We start from the raw sequence: 22,218 nt of genomic DNA on the forward strand, positions 1-22,218 counted from the left end.
GGCTAAATTATTGAAAGAGTGGTGAAACTAAAGTTAAATGAAGATGATATTTAAAAACACTGCAAATACATTTAATAATTTACAAGGGAAACCATGTTACATTTAGTCATTTAGCAGACGCTCTTATCCAGAGCGACTTACAGTAAGTTCAGGGACATTCCCCCGAGGCAAGTAGGGTGAAGTGCCTTGCCAAAGGACACGTCATTTGCACGGCCAGGAATCAAACCGGCAACCTTATGATTAATAGCCCGATTCCCTAACCACTCAGCCGTCTGACTCCATTATTACAAAATGAACATTTTAAATCTAGCTACCTCTACCCTAAACCTAACCCACATCCTCTCTTATCAGCATATCTGATAATCAGGATAAACAGGAGGTCACACTGGGGGAAGGGTAGCTCCCAGCCTACAACTTCCTCATGTTCCTAAATAAACAATACAATAAAAAAATTGAGACAAGACGTAAAATAAAACAATCAGTGGCCCAACATGATCATGGGAATTAAAATGATTGTCTGACTCAAGAATCTAACATTGTTAAATGCATCAAAAAATCGGAATACACCTGAAAACGTATTTTGTATTCAACAAAAACTTGTATTGTATCCTGTTTCTTACTCACAGTGTATGTGGCTTTTCCTGAATATTGGGCAGAACCTGCCCTTCTCTCCTCCTGCCTCCCATTCTTCTCTCTTACTTCACTTCCTTCCCAGTTTCCTCCTTCTGCCTTCCCCTAGACCCTTTCCTTTATGTACAACACTGGCCTATCAACCCTTCCCGGTTTGTGTCAGGTGAGTGTGAGACTGAGTGTTTGCATGTTTGTTAGTGTCGGTGTCCACTGAAGCGGCAAACTTCTATGCATGTTTCACAGCATGCCAGAATTCCTAGCCATAACAACCTCTGGCCTACTTACCTAAAAACTGTGTATTTTTCCTATTTCCACCATAATAGTGGATGTGATTTTTTCCATGGTGGCTGATAGTCTTTCGTTATCTGTCCCAGTGAAGGGCATTGGATGGTCAATGGCTGCAGTCAGTGTTTTGCAATGTGACGTGTAAGGAAGGCAAAGACTAATGGTTTCCTGTGAGGATTTGAGCCATTTCTTTTCTCTGGGGTCCAGTACGGCCAAGGTATTTCCCCTCACAGATTGATTCCAGAGCTGGGCTGCTGGGACTGGGTTGTGTGTGTGTTGTGTGTGGTTGTTTGCACATGTGTGAGATTTTGTAGCAAAGTAACCAGTTGGCATGCCTTGGCAATATGATCATAAAGCAGTAGAATTAACCAGTTCTCTCTCCCTCTGTGGTTTGTGACTATGGTAACGTGGACACCTACAATGAACAGCTGGCTCAGATGTGGGTCTGCTGAAACTCCATTTCCGTATCCACTTCCACCTAGATGCAATTGCTATTACACCATGCAATTGCTTAAGCAGTAGTTAATGTATTGCAGGCTATTCTGGTGTATTATTTATTAACATTTTTACAATCAAATTTTAGTTCCATCATATTCATTCACATTTTCTATTTCTGAGCCATCAGTCTTTCTTTGCTAATAACCACAAGCCATGAGGCCAGTAGTGCCACACACATCCTCGCCCACTTGTCCAGAATGCTGTAACAGATGATCTGTCTGAGAACTGAGATTTGTCAGTGGCTAGTAAAAAAACAAGCAAATATATATCAAATGTTGGATTAAAAGATGAAGAATTTATTCAAGCCTTCATCGGAAAACATACTGTTAACTTACGGTTAACTTTTCCACATGTCACTGCAACATGATACGTTCAACGTTTCCTAAGCCTATCCATCAAATAATTTTGTCTCTTTTATAGAAACAACCTTATAGGACTTAATTATTATGTATTTTTATTATTGTGTTATCTCTAATACAAAAAAATGAATAAAACACATTTTCCTATTTTAATCCGTGAAGCTTCTGCTATCATTTTGTTAATGTGTGTCAGAGCTGTAAAATTGTCCATGGAAATTCCAAACTGATGTTAGCAAATTCAAGTCTTCTTCAATCTTGTCAATGCCATGAAATCAATCTATATGGATATGTAGCTGTGGAATATCATTCTTTCTGAGAACATGTCATCCAAGGTCCAGATGCAGGGGCTTAATACAACTTTTTTTTTTTTTTGGGGGGGGGGAGGGGGGTAGATTTCATTTTTTGTGGGACAGATACAGTGGAGAGAGACAGGAAATGTAAGGGAGAGAAAAATATATCCAGGAACATGCACCAGTGGGATTCAAACCCAGTTGCATAAATGACGGGAGACACAAATCACTGGAAAACCACAGTTTTAGAAAGGTAGCTTAAGTATATATGACAGGAGACACGTTTGTTATTTTCCTGTGGTTGTTAGGGACTTACTTTGATAGAGTTTTAGTTTTACACATTTAAACATCTGGAAACACGTTTCTTACAACAAATGTTGTTTTAGAATTTTACTTTGTGTGTTTGTAATCTTTTTGCCGTGTATTGTGTATCTTCTGTCCTCTCACTTCAATTGCCCTTCTTTTACCAAAGGCCCTTCTTAATCTTGCCCCTCCCTCATCCTTTCTTTAGAAATCCAGTGCGGACATGGAGACCAAGATGACCCTGGCAGACAGGATGAAGATTCTACAGGAGAAAGAGGAGGCATGGAAGAGCAGGGGGAAGGGTGCTGCGAATGATTCCTCCCAGTTCACTGTGGCTGGACGCATGGCAAAGAGAGGTCATAAATATGCATTTATTTAAACTTGTACTTCAGCATAAGCTGTAGTAAGTAGATACATATGGTAGATAGGCATGCCATGTATAATCTACTAAATGCCATTAATAGAATACATGATTAATCATGTAATAAGGTATTCCACTGTCTTAAGAAGTTCTTTCAGTTGTCACTGTACTGTATATGTGGTGTACAGAAGTGCATTGCTCTGACCTACAGCAGTATCTTACACAGTATGTATTTGTGATGGTTGTGTGACACTAGTTTGACACTTGCATGACTGTGCAACTCATCAGGCCTTGTATCCGAGACATACAAAGAAGAGTCTCCTTCGATCCACCTCAAGAAGTCCTCTGCTACACCTGTTAAACTGTATGAAGGTAACCATTCCTTCTTATCCTGAACCTATGTAATGAAATGCTGCAAAGCTCACACAATCAAAATGTCTGAGCATAGCTTTTGAAATATATTTTCTCTTGCGGCAGAGATCTCCCATCGTAGTGATTTAAAGATGGAAGGAGACAAGAGGCTGGATAAATTGGAGTCCTTCTTAGACAAGCTCCAAAAAAAAGGTAGGTGCTTCCTGCACCAGTTTTTCCAACATGATTGCATAACAGTTCTATTTGTGACTATTCCGTCAAATGGGCCCACCAAGTGGTTCAGTCAGGGGGTAGTATTAAGATAACTTAATCAACATATAGGAACCAGGAAGTCAGTTGGCTGAGTGGTGAGGGAATCGGGCTAGTAATCCGAAGGTTGCCAGTTCGATTCCAGGTCATGCCAACTGACGTTGTGTCCTTGGGCAAGGCACTTCACCCTACTTGCCTCGGGGGAATGTCCCCGTACTTACTGTAAGTCGCTCTGGATAAGAGCGTCTGCTAAATGACTTAATGTAAATGTAAGGAACCAAAATTAAATGTAAGGAACTAAAATGTGGACTATCTATACTAAGGGTACATAAACTAGCAGTACTAAGTGGAACTAGAGAGGGTACAATTTCTGGGGAAATTGTAGGGTGTGCTTGCTTGCATCGGTTGCACAGGGGTCCGTTTTTTAATTACATTTTTACAACTGATATTTCTGTATATTTTGAGCGAATATCATTCACGTCTTACTAAAACAGCGGCCACGCGAAAGGGAATGAGGAAACTGTTTCCTCTACTAAAAAATACAATGCGGGTCACGTGAAAAAAGGATCCAAAGACTCGTAGAAAGACCAAGTCGGGAAATGAAGGAATCGTTTGTTTCCTCCAGTACAGAGCCTATGCAGGTCACGTGAAAAATGATCCAAAGACTCGTAGAAAGACCGAGTCGGGAAATGAACGATTCGTTCCCTCTAGCGTTTCCTCTAGCTATCACTACAGAGCCTATGCAGGTCACGTGAAAAATTATCCAAAGACTCGTACCCGAAGACCGAGTCAGGGAAATGAACGAATCATTTCTGTTTACCTACATTTACATTTATTCATTTAGCAGACGCTTTTATCCAAAGCGACTTCCAAGAGAGAGCTTTACAAAGTGCATAGGTCACTGATCATAACAACAAGATACCCAAAAAACATCGCGAGTAGCCAAAACATGAAGCACACATTGTGAACAACCAAACTAAGTGCCAAAGGGAAGAACCATAAGAGCATGTAGTTAAACAAGTTACAATTAAACAACATGAACCGCTATAAGTGCAAGTGTACCTGTGGAAAAAAGCAAGCAACAGTAGTAAAAACAATATATCACAGCGAGAACAAAAAATTTAAACAATTACCACTAACCACAAGAGCAACAAGTCTCTAAGCAAGAGTCATTATGATCCTTGAGGAAACTGACATCGGGTCAAGCGAACCATTCCTAAGTACCGTTGTACTCCCGGTTCTAGCACTTGCGTGCTAGAACGTCTCTATTACGTTGTATCCATGCGTCGTTGCTAATGTGTGCTGACGTAGTGACGTAGGCTAGCACTGAGTACCCTTCCTTGACAGAAGGCACTTTTTGCCACAAAAAACAATTTCTACTTAAACCATGCAACGGAACGTAAATAAAAATACAAGCAACTCAATCTCTACCAAGACTAAACTTTTGACACCTAGGTTGTCTATGTAGTCCAAATATTGACTGAGGCTTAGGGGGGCAAAAATAAATGATAATAAATATATATGTGAGAGAACAAAGGTTGTGCCCTTGCCGAAGGCAAAGCACACCCAACTAGAGAGGGTACAATTTCTGGGGAAATTGTAGGGTGTGCTTGCTTGCGTCGGTTGCAGGTGGGTCCGTCCTCTAAGTTTTTCCCTTCTAGTGATATTTTCAAGCATTTAGCCTACTCATATTGCATATTTCATTAAGAACACCCTTTGAAACAAGCTACTGTAACAACGTTGTCACTGGCAGTATGGAATCGCGATTCAAACAGTACTGTATCGTCTGCTTACTGAAAATAGGCCCCCCAAAACGTAAATAAGTTTGACATTAATGTAGGGGGAAATGGCTAATTCAAAATAAGCTTGCTAGAGGCAAGCTAGCTGCTGTTGCTCCACAGTTCACTGATTGTTTGAAAGCGCCGGAAATGAGAAAGTTTATTTTGACAAAGTTTAGCTGTGGCATTGAAGACAGTAATACACACTGCCAGTGGGCGAGCCGAGTCTGACTGAGGCTAACGTCAAAACAAGCCGCGGTGTCACTCAAATTCCAAGTTTTACACAAATCACAAAAATATGCTGACCCGCTGGCTATCTTCGCAATCGCCATATCTTTAAAACACTGCCCTCCTTCTGATTTTTGATGCAGAATTGACCCTGGTACGAAATTAAGAAAATACTCATCAGAGATCGACAACAGCTGACGCAATCGTCAACGGAGGCTGACGATTGCCATCTTGCCATCTAACTAGACAACATTCCCAATCAGGGTGAACACTCAAATTATCTAAAGACCATAGCATTACACATTTCAAAACAGAACGAACACAACTATAGAACTCCAAACAATGCTTATTGTTAACGCCCTTAACTTTGTAGCTTTTCAGCTTGCCGCAGGGCATTCTGGGTACCAAGAGCAATGCACGAGTATAGGCGATCTACAGCATTGTGTAACACACTTCGGTTGTGGATAGTATGTCCAGAAATAAAGCCAAGTCACTCATTTTGTGGCAGAATCCATTGTTATGTCTACAAAATTATTTTAGATATAGTATAAGTTTAGCTAACTTGCAAATCCTGAGGATAGCCTACTGTAGCAGACCTTTCTATGCGACAACGGACAAGGCTGTTTTGTCCCTCGGGAGTTGCCGTAGGCTTGATGCTGAAAGCATTTGTGAAATCAGTGAGGGCTGTTCGAATAGCGATGTCAAGAAGAGCAGTGGTAAAATACAAGTTATGAAAAGAGACAGCGTCCGTGTCTTATTGTCCACACGATCATACAATTAGATCTAAAACGAACTTACAAAGATCTCGGTTACTAGGGCTGCAACTAACGATTATTTTAATAATCGATTAATCTGTCAATTCTTCTATTAATCGATGAATCGGATAAAAAAAAAAATTTAAGCATTAATTTCCAACCCTTTATTCAAAAACAGAACAGAGAGTGAAAATTCACAGTGCAAAACATCTTCAGAATGTGCACAAAGAGGCACACAATTTTGAAAAAGTTATTAATATTAGCGTGGATTTAATGCTATTTTCCAAGATGAGCAATTTTTTTGAGTTTTGTTTAAAATGTAATTGAAAATTGAATAGGTTGTGGAAGTAGACCAGACTTTATTAGAATAATCTGGTGTATATTTAAGATTTTTGACACAATTTTGAAAAAAAGTTAAGATTTGCGAGGATTAAGCTATTTTCAAAGATTAGTGATTTTCTATCATTTTATTTGAAACTTCATTGAAAAAGTAAAGGCTGTGGAAGTATACCAGACATTGTTAAGATACTCTGTCTGTCTGTCTGTTTGAGGTTTTATATTCCTAAAAATATTATAAAAGTCCCATACCATTTTTCAAAATGGTATGGGACTTTTATAATATTTTTAGGAATATTGTGTTTCAGAACAACGTTACTCAACAACGTCTCTCCGATGGCCTTTCCTCTACCCCCGCTCCGCGCTCAACTAAACTTTTTTTTTAATACTCAAACATCTCCGCTACATATTGAGTGGCGTAATAATCGCATGACACAACGAATCGATAATGAAATTTGTTGCCAACGCTTTTAATAATCGATTTTAATCGATTTAATCGATTCGTTGTTGCAGCCCTATCGGTTACACTACCAAAGTTGAATTAGTAATGTTGTTAGTGATGCTAGTGTTATTTTGCTAGAGCTAGCTAGCCTATAACATTTCACTGGGTCTTGCAGCTGTTTGATTAACTGAAATTATTATGAAATGTTATGTTCTACTAGCCATTTTTCCTACTTTAGCAAGTCACTGTATTTCCAAGCCCTGATAGTGTAACTGAGACAACACAGTAGCCTAAATAATTCCTCTTTCAAGTAATAAGTCCCCGTTCAAGTGTTGAGCATTAAATTAGCTGCACGGTCTGAGATTTTGAGACGAAGCCACTTTTTTGTTCTAAAACCGGATTATAAACTGCTTCGAAATCTAAGCCGCACAAGCACAAGAAAACTGTACAAGCCTACTGACTGTCTCAGTTTGTCTGTTATTGGAGTCAAAGTTCTAACATTAACTTACACAGCTACTGTAGGCTAATCAACATTCGTAAAAAAATTCAGGAAACCTAAACCCAATGCAAACCTTAAAACTTACTTCAAATATTATGCCTTTTTCAATCGCGAAAAGAGCTTGTGGAGCTGTGGAAATATTCTCTATTCTGCTGTCTTTTCTTCTTATTCTTCTGTATCTCGCAACAAACGTCTTTTCGATTTGAATAATGCACCGCAACGCAGCAAAATAAATGCTTCTTTCAACAAGAGGTCAAATGAGATGTCAATCAGCATCAAATTTCCAGTAGCAAATTCAATTTTGGGGTAGCACCCGGGGTGGCCAATCAGATGTCAGGGGTGTCCAGTGCCACCCCGGACACCCCTGTGGTTCCGCTACTGAACGTACCCCATGCGCATTTTCAGCCAAGGTCCTAGACATCGCTCTCAAACTTGTTTAGAGAACTCAGCCAAGCTACATGCAGGTTTCTGCTTCCCCTGTCGACAATTTGGAGCCTGAAATGATAAAGACATCACCTTCATAGACAAGGTTTTTACCAATTGGAAAACGGCTGCGGTTTATTTTACATAGAGCTCAAAAAACTATTTTGCGCTCAAATGAATGGCCAAAAATTTCGATGAAGTTCAGGTTAGTAGTCAGATAGTTTCACCTATTGAAAGACTTTTGATTTAAGTAAGGGGAGTGCCGAACATGTTCTGTCGCCGTTTGACTTCCTAAACAGCTGTGTAACTTAGATGTTTTGTAGTGTGTCTCGCATAGGCTACAGCGTTGCAGTGAGCAACACTGGTTTGAAACCACAGGTAATGATAATTTCACCAACAAATCGTTTACTTGTAATGTAATGTCATAATAAATCCTACAACGAAAATGTATTTGTGAGGAATGTTTATTTTAACGATTGAAAACAGATGCATCATAGACCACTGTAGTATGTGTTGCCCAGGCAACATAGGCTAATGTCATGGTAATGCTTCAGTGAAATAGTAGACTACCGTTTCCGAAAGTAGATGTGGGCCTACTTCCTTAACAATATCAGCTAATATTGTACATTACATTTCACAATTGTGTTTCACATCACAAAGTAAAATGAGTAAATAGTTATCACCCTGGCCTCTTTGCTTGTGGCGTTTCTGCAGCTGCTTTGCAGTAAAGCTATAGTTAGCCTAGCTATGCCCAAAGTTAACAGATGCGAAACTAATCTTCTGCTACAGGTAGTCACGCGTGTTTTCGGACGTTAGTGACGTAGTGACGTTAGTAACGTCAGTGACTAGCAAATTAGCCACCGTTAGCTTCACTTTTCACCACAAAAACTTAACCCTTGTGTTATCTTCGGGTCATTCTGACCCATCAGTCATTGTGACCCACCATCGTATTGCAACAACTTTACCGCATACAAAAACAAAGTGAAGCATTTTCTTTTGACTGTTGGGCTGTTGCAGACCCCCACATTGCGAAGGTTAAAAGAAAATTATTTTTATTTGTTTTTGTATTTGGTAAAATTGGGTAAACACAACGATGGTTCGTTATGAACCTTTGGGTCATGTGACCCGAAGGCAGCACAAGGGTTAACTTGAGCCTAAACCATGCAACGGAATGTAAATAAAAATACAAGCAACTCAATCACTACCAAGACAAAACTTTTGACACCTAGGTTAGTCCAAATATTGACGAAGATTTAGGGGAAAATAAATAATAATAATATATATGTGAGAGAACAAAGGTTGAGCCCTTGCCGAAGGCAAAGCACACCCAATTAGAATTAAATAAAATATACAAATATATCTTGCCAAGCTTTAAGTTTTTTGTTTATACCGAACCACAGTGGATCGGATCAATTGATGTCTTGTGAAGAACTACTGGCAGCTAAGGGGATGGTTGAAGTTAGCCCATGATAGACAGTGATAGACAGATAGTTCATCCAGTCAAGTATTTTTTGAAAGTGCTTGCCTTTTCCAAAGTTTCCAATGATGACTTCCCAGATGGTTCAGTGTAAGAAACCATCTGGCGACATCAGGTTGGTAGTAAGCATGATTTTATTGAGTGTACAGACTGGTATTCTGTGGCCATACGGTTCTGCTTTGCAACCGCTCTCTGCCCTAGAAACTCAACTGGTGGCTCTGTCTCCACATCAGTGACAGAGCCCAGGGTGGGGGCTGGGAGGATGGAGGCTTGGACGGTGAAGGGTGGGGGCTGGGAGGGTGGAAGCTTGGACGATTGGGGCTGGGAGGGTGGAGGCTGGAATGGTGGGGGCTGGGAGGGTCATGGGAACAACAAAAGTGCCCTGCTAAAATAGATGAGGATGACTGGATGATGCAGTATGACAGTGGGGTTGTCAATTAATACCACAGTCTCCCTCCTGAACATCTTCAACCTTTTCTATTGCTTTATGGTTTTAAGGTCAGGGATGTTTTTTACTGCCTGTGACTTCAGAACTTCATTCTTTTTAGTTGCACATCAATGATCTGCTCTTTAAGTCACTGGTCCAAACATAGGCACTGGTCTGTTGATATGGTTTATAATAGGAGATTCCAGGGATCCTTCAATCCCTCAAATCTAGTTCCACAGCTTCTGGTTCTCTACAACGTTCCCCCAGGTGTGGGACACAGCCACATATCCACCATTGAAGTGACGGCCGAGACAGAGAAAGAGGTTATGACCTTGGATGATGAGGAGACCTTTGGTCGCTTCTACAAATCTGTGTCACCTTCTGCACTCAACTCTTGCATCGTCATGGTAACTGATGAGGACCTTGGTGACATTCAAGCCAACACACCAAAGTATGTTATATTTATTTGTTTGTAAAAAATGTTGGGGGAGTCTATTACTTGCTTACAAATGCATGTTCATTTTACCAATACTTTTGAATTTTGTCATATTTATCTTTTTCCCATTTTAATGTTTTGAATGTGTTTTTATATAATTATGCAATAGTTTCAGGTGGGTCTACTATCAAAAACACCTGGGGGTCAAACATACGAAGGCGTGTACGCATACAATTGCCTCTGAAACATGCAGACAGCTGTTTCTAAACAGAGTTTTAGAGTGTGAGAATTGGTGTACCTTTGGAAACCATAAACAGTGGGATAAGACGACTCTGGGAAAGGCAAAGAGAGATAAATAGTAACAGTTTACTTAGTGTACAACAGTTATATGTTAATGTATTGATGAAGCAATTTAAGATGAATATCTCACTCTATTTCAGTTTTGACTATGAAAGAAGTTGTGTTACTTTTGGCCAAAAGTGGAGGCCTAATATACAACCCATGAATTGAAATTGCACTCATTATCAAAGGGAAAGGTTCCCACTCATCCACCCTGTGATGCTTCCAGTGGTGGACTGAACTCCCAGGTCAACTACACTTCTGAGTCACTGCTGCCCTTCTGTGAAAGTTAGAACCCAGCAGCTGGCTTTTTTGTCCTCCATTTGAAGTCGCACCTTTTTTAAATATATATTATCAATGTTGTAGATCTCAGCACCCACAATATTTACTGCTGCCATCATGTCTCTCCCATTAAGCCGCTTGGCCTTGGTTATGACATCTTTAAGGCCACCAAACAAGACACTCCTCTGACTCTTACATTAATGAATACCCCTCATTTCACATTCTGTGTGATTTATCTTTTTTATGTTTTTTGGTTGCCTTAGCAACTTTTCTTCATAGGAATCACTCATTGTTCAGAACATTTTCATCAAGACCTTTTTTGGAAAACCAGACTAATTATTGGGGTTTCAACAACCATGCCAGTTAAAATATGGGAGTTGACGGGGTGTAGACTAGGATTTGGTTGACATGCGACTAACTAAATAAAATAAAAACTCAAATGTTCTCCATATGCATGCATTCTTTTACGGATTAAGTTACACAGTTTTATTCATACAGAGAACACTATTCAAAGCTATTTAAAGTGGACCTATAGCCTGTGTCAGTTTGTGTGATTGCAAGGAAAAAAAAATTGACTGACAAAGTTATGATTTTTGATACATTTATGATTCATCCTAAAGGGATCAAAAATATTTTTTTTATTAGGATTTGGACGTTGCTGAATGTTTTCTTTAAAATTCATACTTATTTTTAGCATCCAACCTCCAAAGTACCTCTCCTCTCTGTACCTCTCTGCTATTTTATGTGTTGCAATCAACCATACAAGTGGCCTGGCTTGTGGATCACTGTTTAAACAAGCGTTGCGTAGTTGTGGACATGGCTGGAATGACCACTTGTCTTATAGCAGGGATCTTTACTGTCCTGAAGCTATTTCATCATCAATCCCCGACTCTGCCTGTATGCAGGTTGACATCGGCAGTAACAGAACACAAGCGTGCTGTGCGTCCCGCCAGGAAGAACCAGGGCTCCAGGAACCCTCTGCGTGCTCTGGCGGCTCGCAATGACATCCGACAAGTGTACAGGGAACAGAGACTCAACGTTGCTACCGTGGAAACCAAGAGGATCCAAGTAGAGAAAAGTAAGACTGCTGACAAGCTTTCACTTGCGTTGCATTGGAAACTTATAAACCCAATAAGTTTACACAAGAGAAATGGGTAGTAAAATAGAATGATATGAGCATGTCAGACTCAGGAAAATCATGTCCTTGTCTCTAATTTTTGATTGAATACGAAAGTGGGAAACTAGTTACATTTATGTGATGACATAAAATTTGACAAACACATTTCCTAAATTAACACTCAACCATAACTCTGATACCTTACTTAATTACATGACAACAATGCTAAAGTTTATTACAGTAGTTTCTCAGAGCAAAACTTGTCTTTATTAAATTAAACCTGACTGAATACTCTTTTAATATGAAAGAATCAGGTTTAATCTCTGTCCAATACATTTGTATTATGACTATACAATAGAGTTAGTTTAATTAAGTTAATTATACAGTAATTCTATAATCTAACCACCCTCTTTTGACTCCTGTCCCAAAGTGGCAAAGCACTCCAATCTAGCAGACGCTGCTCTGGCAGGGCTGGCCAGCAAGGAGAATTTCCGCAAGGTCAACCTTCGTAGCGTCAAATCTACCGAGGTGGTGACCAACAACAGCACTTTGCCCTTCAACAAACTCATGCTCATCTGCATTAAAGGTCAGGGCATTCAAATTCCTGTGAAAACACACTCCAAAGAGTAAAAAAAAAAGATTGGCACCACACCAAAAGAGCTAAATGAACACATCCACACCAAATGAACTAACCAGCTGAGTTTCAACTGAGATGAGGAATGAAACAAATTTTCATATGAAATCTGGTATTGAAGAACCTTGTAAGGCAGCCTCTGTGTGTCTTTCGGCCTCGTAGACAGTAACTGGTGTCTGTTCCATTTGTGTTTACACATAGTAACGTGTCTGTTCCGTTTGTGTTTAGTCATTTCATTTATTCATTTAGCAGACGCTCTTATCCATAGCGACTTACAGTAAGTACAGGGACATTCTCCCCGAGGCAAGTAGGGTGAAGTGCCTTGCCCAAAGACACAACGTCATTTGGCACGGCCAGGAATCGAACCAACAACCTTCTGATAATATCCTGACTCCCTAACCGCTCAGCCATCTGACCCCGTTTACACATAGTAACTGGTGTCTGTTCTGTTTGTGTTTACACATAGTAAGTTGTGTCTGTTCTGCTCATCAGGTCGGAGACATGTACAAGTGCGTCTGGTTGAGCCTACAGCTCGTTCTCTGAACAGTGGAGACTGTTTTCTCCTTGTGACGCCCAAGCACTGCTTCTTATGGAGTGGAGAGTTTGCGAACGTCATTGAGAAAGCCAAGGTATAGAACATGGAATATTACCATGTTTCCTTGGATAAATATACTGTATTGCACTGTATATTACAATGGTACATGGTCTAACATTTAATACACACTGGATCAGCGTTACACAATGTGAAATTGTCATACATTGTTGTAACTCTTGCTTTGTATCCACAGGCATCAGAGATGGCCTCATTTGTCCAGGCCAAGAGGGACCTGGGCTGTAAGGCCCCCCATGTGACTGTGCTGGAGGAAGGCATCAACTCTGACAACAAATGTGCCAGAGAGTTCTGGAGCTTATTGGGGGGGAAGACTACATACAGAGGTACACACAAAAAACAAATTTTTAAGAAGACAAATGTAAATGAAATAGAGATGACATACACACAATAACACGTACTACTAACATAATGTATGGAGACCTGGAATCAGCCTCACGGCATAGGGACAGCCCAATCTTTCCAGCACATTGCCCGTCCATCATCACGTGATATTTAAACCAAATACATGACAACTCCTGCTGGTGGAGATCTGCTGTTTAGTATGTACACTCCAAAGCAAAACTTCTATCTTACACACACTGACAGTGTACAGCAATTATGCCCCTTTTATCCAAGCTAGACCATACTACAGTAGCACAACATCCCATCCCTTTAAGATGTCTTCCGTAACAGTGTTCCAGAATGTCCAGGCAGTCAGATATCCACTGGATACGCATACGATACACATTGTAGTTGATGCAGTAACTTTCCTCCTTTAGAACATCTGTATAGATACATACACCGTAAATATGATCACTCAAGCATGACATGTTTTCACAGAGTGGAAGTTAAGTGGCTGGAGTAGTTTTACATGCACACAGACTACATTCATAGGATCATGTACTATATGATCATGTGCAGTACTGGTTATCTGACTGTTCCTCACTAGGTGCTGGGGAGCCAGAGGAAGATGAGCTGTATGAAAGTGGTGTCCTTGACTCCACTGGGGTTTACAAACTACAGGAGGACAAACTGGTTCCACATGAAGAGGCCTGGGCCTCTGTTCCCAGTGTTTCCCTTCTCAACTCTAAAGAGGTGTGGAAAAGAGAGAAGCACAGTGCGACTTAAGAATAACATTCTGGCAATTTTGTTTGTATTTGACTCTGTCTCTCTCTACCTCATTTCTGTACAGGTGTTGGTGTTTGACTTTGGAAGCGAGGTGTATGTGTGGCATGGGAAAGACGTCTCTCTAGGGGACAGGAAGGTGGCTGTCAAATTAGCCAAGCAGCTGTACAGCGGTTCCTATGACTACAGCAGCTGCAGGGTCAATCCCCTGGATGCCTCCTCAGACAACACATGTGCCCCTCAGTGAGTCTCTCGTAGAACCTCCTCTTTTCACTACACTGTCCGAACATTGGAAATGTGCCAAATACATTTTCTCTTTTGTGTGTCATTTATATTACATTTCTCATTTATATGACACACACATATAACTCTAGTATATGTGTATCTCAGGCAGGGTTAACTGTAGTATATTTACATTTATGCATTTAGCAGACTCTTTTATCCAAAGCGACTTCCAAGAGAGTTTTACAAAAGTGCATAGATCACTGATCATAACAACGAGATAGCCCCAAACATTGCGGGTAGCCAAACATGAAGCATACATTGTGAAAACCAAATAAGTCCCAAATGGAAGAACAATAAGAGCATGTAGTTAGACAAGTTACAATTAAACAGCAAGAACCTCAAAAGTGTAAGAGTGTACCTGTGGAAAAAGCAAGCAAGCAACAATAATAAATTTCACGGCGAGTACAATAATTTTAAGACAGTTACAACAAACCAACAAGAGCAACAATACTCTCAATAAGAGTCATTGTGATCCTGAAGGAAACTAACATCAGGTCCAGCCAATCATTTCTAAGTGCCGTTGTACTCCCGGAACAAGTGCGTCTTGAGCCTTTTCTTGAAGGTGGGGAGACAGTCAGTGTCCCTGATGGAGGTGGGGAGTTGATTCCACCATTGGGGGGCCAGACAGGAGAAGAGCTTGTGTTGGGACCGGGCGCTCTACAGTATATATATGTATCTCAGGCAGGGTTAACTCAAGTATATGTGTATCTCAGGCAGGGTTAACTCTAGTATATGTGTATCTCAGGCAGGGTTAACTCTAGTGTATATATATGTATCTCAGGCAGAGTTAAGTCTAGTATATATGTTGAATATACGTTATAAATGACTAAATGTATATGTGTGTATCTCAGGCAGGGTTAAGTCTAGTATATGTGTATCTCAGGCAGGGTTCACTTTAGTATATATATGTATCTCAGGCAGGGTTAACTCAAGTATATGTATATGTGTATCTCAGGCAGGGTTAACTCTAGTATATGTGTATCTCAGGCAGGGTTAACTCTAGTGTATATATATATGTATCTCAGGCAGAGTTAAGTCTAGTATATATGTTGAATATACGTTATAAATGACTAAATGTATATGTGTGTATCTCAGGCAGGGTTAAGTCTAGTATATGTGTATCTCAGGCAGGGTTAACTTTAGTAAATATATGTATGTCAGGCAGGGTTAACTCTAGCATATATATATGTGTCACAGGTAGGGTTAACTCTAGTATATATATATGTATCTCAGGCAGGTTTAACTGTAGTATATATATGTGTCTCAGGCAGGGTTAACCCTACTATATATATATGTATGTCAGGCAGGGTTGACTCTAGTATATACATGTATGTCAGGCAGGGTTAACTCTTGTATATATTTGTGTCTCAAGCAGGGTTAACTTTATATATGTATGTCAGGCAGGGTGAGGGCCGTCCATCCTGGGCTCTGCTGGGCAGATTCTCAGAGCACAACGAGACGGCTCTGTTCAGAGAGAAGTTCTCAGACTGGGCAGACAGGAAGAAGGAGGAGGCAGCCATGGAGGAGGTTAAGGTACTGGAACTGAACACCTGTTCAGTTGAATAACCTGAACTTATATAGAGTTGAATAACATTCATTTAGATACAGTTGAACACCCTAAACTTCAGCCTGAGTACTTACAGCAGTCTTGATGGTTTATTATTAGTTTATAGAATTCACATCCATCTCCTTTTCTTCCTCTAATCGCCCGCTCTCTCAGAGTCCAGTCCATTCCACCCCTCGCACAACACTGGAGTTAGAACTGAAACCCTGCGATGTGAAGGCCCTGCTGGGGGGGGTGGCAGGCCCCTTGACCATGTCGTTGGAGGGTGTCGACGTGCAGCGAGGGTATGGGCTGATAACAACAGAGGAAGGGCGCCAGGCAGAACTAGCCACCGTGGTGGTGGATGCATGGCACATTCGGGAGTTTGAGGAGGAGGAACTTGCACAAGAGAGTCTGGGACAGCTGCATGAGGGTGACACCTATGTCATCCGCTGGAAGTACTCTGTCACAACCATGGGTGTGTTACAAATAACTCTATTTTAGACCTTGTTTGTGTACTCTGGAAATGTTCTCTTCCTTCTACCTTTCTTTGATAAATCTCCACAGTCACTGACTGGATTGATAGAAAAATTAACATTTATAATAAGTACAAAATCTAATGTATTGTATGTCACACTGAGAACCAGGTGGCTTGCTTACACTTCAGCAGATATGTCACATTTGTTGAAGTGGTATTGATCTTGTTATGTTGTGTTGTATTCTTGTGTTGTAGTGGGGAAGAGGCAGAGGCCTGGGGAGCTGAGTAGTGGGGGTGCAGGGAGGGAGCGCAGCTCCTGCTTCTTCTGGCAGGGACGCCACTCCAGTGTCAGCAGCAAGGGAACCTCAGCTCTGATGACTGTAGAGCTGGGCAGCCACCGGGGGGCACAGGTGAGCTGGCATCACAGCTTCAACATCTTGTAGCTTGGCTACAGTATAGCAAGGCCGTAATCATAATACATATTGGGGGGAACACATCCCCCCCAATATTAAAATCTGGTCAAAATGTCCCCCCCAATATATTGATATAAAAATATAAATGTGCTACGCTACAACAGGCAACCACGCATGCTGTCCGAAATTATAAAAAATAAATAATCGCAGGGTTAACTCTAGTATATATACTGTATTTTTCGGAAAATAAACCGCATTTTCTATAAGCCGCACCCCACCAGAAAGGGAGCTTCGTGTTTGTAAATCGGAGTACAGGCCGCACGGGAATATAAGACGCACTTTAAACGGGAGCTACGATACCGTAGCACCAGTTAACGTTGAGCGGAACAATGCTCACGACTGTTTATTTCCCAGAAGGACTTTTTGTTGAACAGCTTGGATAGCCACCTAGCTCAGAAGTCAGGTGGCTGAGCGGTTAGGGACTCGGGCTAGTAATCAGAAGGTTGCTTGTTCGATTCCTGGCCGTGCAAAATGACGTTGTGTCCTTGGGCAAGGCATTTCACCCTACTTGCCTCGGGGGAATGTCCCTGTACTTACTGTAAGTCGCTCTGGATAAGAGCGTCTGCTAAATGACTAAATGTAAATGTAGCTAGACAACATTCCCAATCAGGGTGAACACTCAAATGATCTAAACTACAGACCATAGCATTACACATATCAAAACTGAACAAACACAACAATAGAACTCCAAACAATGCTTATACCATGGTCTGGGTGAATACTCGATTCTGATTGGCTGCAGGGGTGTCCATTATCGGGTGATAACGGACACCTACTACGTAATTGCAGAAAAACTGTCTTTTCACCGTTCTAAATTATTGCGCTGGCTACATTGTACAGGCTCATGATACTAAGTGTCTGAAATAAGTAACCATAAAAACAGGGACGCAGTAAAAGCCTCCAATTTTGAAAGACTTTAACAAGCTAACTTGTATTTTCAACAATGAGTGACTTGAATATTTATTTTAACCTATTTGAAAATGTTTACTTTTCTGAATCTACTATGTCAGTGTCACGTAACCGCTCATCTCACCAGTGGCGGAACTAGAGTTTTATACATGGGGTGGCCAAGGGGTGACCAAGGCTACTTCAGGGGGTCCATAGTCCAGAGTCTTGGGTCACTGTTTTCATTAATATATACAGTATAATATGGGTCTATAAGTGCTGGAACATCCAAAATATTTTTGGGAAAAAAAGCGCAAGCACCAGGGACTTATAATAGCATTTCTGTGTAACAGAAATAACACAGTGCATAGTTTATTTACAAAACAAAGTGAAATTACACACCCCAAAAAAAAAACATATATACAGTATAATATGGGTCTATAAGTGCTGGAACATCCAAAATATTTTTGGGAAAAAAAGCTCAAGCACCAGGGACTTATAATAGCATTTCTGTGTAACAGAAATAACACAGTGCATAGTTTATTTACAAAACAAAGTGAAATTACACACCCAAAAAAAAACACATCAATTTGACTTGACAGGTATTAGAAATCAAGCAGAAATGGACTTGAAAAATATTAATAACTTGGTGCCCAACCACATTACAAATTTACAGTATAATATTTATGTTCATATATAATATGTTAACTAATAGCAAAGAAAAGTTTTGGAATTGGCCTAAACGAGACCAAACTAGAGAGGGTACAATTTCTGGGGAAATTGTAGGGTGTGCTTGCTTGCGTTGGTTGCAGGTGGGTCCGTCCCCTTAAGATTTTCCCTTCTAGTGATATTTTCAAGCATTTAGCCTACTCATATTGCATTTTCATTAAGAACACCCTTTGAAACAAGCGAACCCCCTTTGAAACAAGCTACTGTAACAACGTTGTCACTGGCAGTATTTCAGATGGAATCGCGATTCAAACAGTACCGTCTGCTTATTGAAAATATGCCCCCCAAAACGTAAATAAGTTTGACATTAATGTAGGGGGAAATGGTTAATTCAAAATAAGCTTGCTAGAGGCAAGCTAGCTGCTGTTGCTCCACAGTTCACTTATTGTTTGAAAGCGCCGGAAATGAGAAAGTTTCTTTTGACATAAAGTTTAGCTGTGGCATTGAAGACAGTACTACACACTGCCAGTGGCAAGCTGAGTCTGACTGAGGCTAACGTCAAAACAGGCCGTGGTGTCATTTGTGAAATCAGTGAGGGCTGTTCGAATAGCGATGTCAAGAAGAGCAGTGGTAAAATACAAGTTATGAAAAGAGACAGCGTCCGTGTCTTATTGTCCACACGATCATACAATTAGATCCAAAACGAACTTACAAAGATCTCGGTTACTAGGGCTGCAACTAACGATTATTTTAATAATCGATTAATCTGTCAATTCTTTTTTCTATTAATCGATGAATCGGATATAAAAAAAAAAAAAGCATTGATTTCCAACCCTTTATTCAAAAACAGAACAGAGAGTGCAAATTCACAGTGCAAAAAATCTTCAGAATGTGCACAAAGAGGCACACAATTTTGAAAAAGTTATTAATATTAGCGTGGATTTAATGCTATTTTCCAAGATGAGCAATTTTTTTGAGTTTTGTTTAAAATTTAATTGAAAATTGAAAGGTTGTAGAAGTAGGCCAGACTTTATTAGAATAATCTGGTGTATATTTAAGATTTTTGGACACAATTTTGAAAAAAGTTAAGATTTGCGAGGATTAAGCTATTTTCAAAGATTAGTGATTTTCTATCATTTTATTTGAAACTTAATTGAAAAAGTAAAGGCTGTGGAAGTATACCAGACATTGTTAAGATACTCTGGTGTCTGTTTGAGGTTTTATATTCCTAAAAATATTATAAAAGTCCCATACCATTTTTCAAAATGGTATGGGACGTTGTTTTCACCCGGTCCCTAACGCGAAGCTGCAAAGTAGCGTCTTCCGAATGTGAGACGAATGTCGAATATGAAACTAACTTCACCTCGGTCAATTAACACACTGTTTCAATGTATTTAGTGTGAAATGCTCCCACACCTTGGATGACTTGGGTCGTACTGATTTCTCTGCCTCCGCCATGTGTTTCAGAACAACGTTACTCAACAACGTCTCTCCAATGGCCTTTCCTCTACCTCCGCTCCGCGCTCAACGAAACTTTTTTTTTAATACTCAAACATCTCCGCTACATATTGAGTGGCGTAATAATCGCACGACACAACGAATCGATAATGAAATTTGTTGCCAACGCTTTTAATAATCGATTTTAATCGAATCGTTGTTGCAGCCCTATCGGTTACACTACCAAAGTTGAATTAGTAATGTTGTTAGCGATGCTAGTGTTATTTTGCTAGAGCTAGCTAGCCTATAACATTTCACTGGGTCTTGCAGCTGTTTGATTACATTTACATTTAGTCATTTAGCAGACGCTCTTATCCAGAGCGACTTACAGTAAGTACAGGGACATTCCCCCGAGGCAAGTAGGGTGAAGTGCCTTGCCCAAGGACACAACGTCATTTGGCACGGCCGAGAATCGAACCAGCGACCTTCTGATTACTAGCCCGATTCTCTAACCGCTCAGCCACCTGACTCCCTGATTAACTGAAATTAATATGAAATGTTATGTTCTACTAGCCATTTTTCCTACTTTAGCAAGTCACTGTATTTCCAAGCCCTGATAGTGTAACTGAGACAACACAGTAGCCTAAATAATTCCTCTTTCAAGTAATAAGCCCCCGTTCAAGTGTTGAGCATTAAATTAGCTGCACGGTCTGAGATTTTGAGACGAAGCCACTTTTTTGTTCTAAAACCGGATTATAAACTGCTTCGAAATCTAAGCCGCACAAGCACAAGAAAACTGTAAAATCGGAGTACAAGCCTACTGACTGTCTCAGTTTGTCTGTTATTGGAGTCAAAGTTCTAACATTAACTTACACAGCTACTGTAGGCTTATCAACATTCGTAAAAAAAATTCAGGAAACCTAAACCCAATGCAAACCTTAAAACTTACTTCAAATATTATGCCTTTTTCAATCGCGAAAAGAGCTTGTGGAGCTGTGGAAATATTCTCTATTCTGCTGTCTTTTCTTCTTATTCTTCTGTATCTCGCAACAAATGTCTCTTCGATTTGAATAATGCACTGCAACGCAGCAAAATAAATGCTTCTTTCAACAAGAACAGGGGTGTCCAGTGCCACCCCGGACACCCCTGTGGCTCCGCTACTGCATCTCACATCCCATTCGCTATTCACCTCGCTAGTCAATCTACTTCAGACAGGCTGCGGCCAACACGACAGTAGCCACAACTTGACACATGGCCGATTATTTTCTTCTTAAAAATCTTGATTTTATTTGGGGACAATGACATGGCTCGATAGCTGGCTAGTCTTGTTGTTAAACATACTGTCAAATTATAATTACTGTTTGTTGAATATGTCAACTTTGATGCGGTCATCTCACATCCATTTTCTATTCAACTCGCTCCACAGGCTGCGGCCGTAGGCTACTGTACATTTATTCATTTAGCAGACGCTTTTATCCAAAGCGACTTCCATGTAGCCTACGGCCGCAGCCTGTGGAGCGAGTTGAATAGAAAATGGATGTGAGATGACCGCATCAAAAGCCTACTGTAGCCTAGTACTAGTATATGGCTAAATCTTATATATATATAAATATATATATTGATTTTGGGACAGTGGCTGGTTAGGTAGCAAATCTTCTTGTCAAACATACACTGTAAAATATTTCACTGTAACTTTACAGTAAATTACTGGCTACTAGTTGCATTACTTTCACAGTAATTTTACAGTAATTTATTATAAATATTTCACAGTAATGTATTGCACATGTTTCACAATAATGAACTGTAAACATTTCACAGTAGAATGCAATGCAACTACAGCGGTATATTGTAACTTCACAGTTGTCATGCCATTGGATTACTGTGATATAGCAGTATGTAGCTGTGGAATTACATCGTCTTGCTGTATATAAATTACAGTGATTGTCTGTATTTCTATGTTTTTTACTGTAAAAGTCATGCAACTAGTAGCCAGTAATTTACTGTACATTTACAATTTAAATAACACTGTAAAATACTGCAAATTTGACTTGTTAACTGTGATTATACCACACAAACGTGCTTTGGATTTGCTAAATTAAAAGTCAAAGAAAGAACAAAGACAAAACTCATTTTAACTTTTTAATAATGATAACAAGTATTAAATTCACTATTAAATTCAACAATTTAACTTTTGGACTTCCCATGTACTGT

General features: G+C 40.0%; 1 protein-coding gene across 1 annotated transcript in view; it reads left to right on the forward strand.

Annotated features, from left to right (window-relative positions):
* Positions 1–22,218, forward strand: part of svild (supervillin d) — a 115,437-nt gene that overhangs the window by 59,241 nt on the left and 33,978 nt on the right. Inside the window, exons 9-21 of the mRNA XM_067244788.1 lie at positions 2,574–2,721; positions 3,015–3,098; positions 3,204–3,290; positions 9,980–10,163; positions 11,675–11,847; positions 12,317–12,472; positions 13,013–13,149; positions 13,309–13,456; positions 14,062–14,207; positions 14,305–14,480; positions 15,923–16,055; positions 16,243–16,543; positions 16,799–16,953. Coding sequence (XP_067100889.1) covers positions 2,574–2,721; positions 3,015–3,098; positions 3,204–3,290; positions 9,980–10,163; positions 11,675–11,847; positions 12,317–12,472; positions 13,013–13,149; positions 13,309–13,456; positions 14,062–14,207; positions 14,305–14,480; positions 15,923–16,055; positions 16,243–16,543; positions 16,799–16,953 — 2,028 coding nt within the window. The remainder of the gene's footprint in view (positions 1–2,573; positions 2,722–3,014; positions 3,099–3,203; positions 3,291–9,979; positions 10,164–11,674; positions 11,848–12,316; positions 12,473–13,012; positions 13,150–13,308; positions 13,457–14,061; positions 14,208–14,304; positions 14,481–15,922; positions 16,056–16,242; positions 16,544–16,798; positions 16,954–22,218) is intronic.

The sequence above is a fragment of the Osmerus mordax genome, chromosome 10, assembly GCF_038355195.1.
Source record: "Osmerus mordax isolate fOsmMor3 chromosome 10, fOsmMor3.pri, whole genome shotgun sequence".
NCBI lineage: Eukaryota > Metazoa > Chordata > Actinopteri > Osmeriformes > Osmeridae > Osmerus > Osmerus mordax.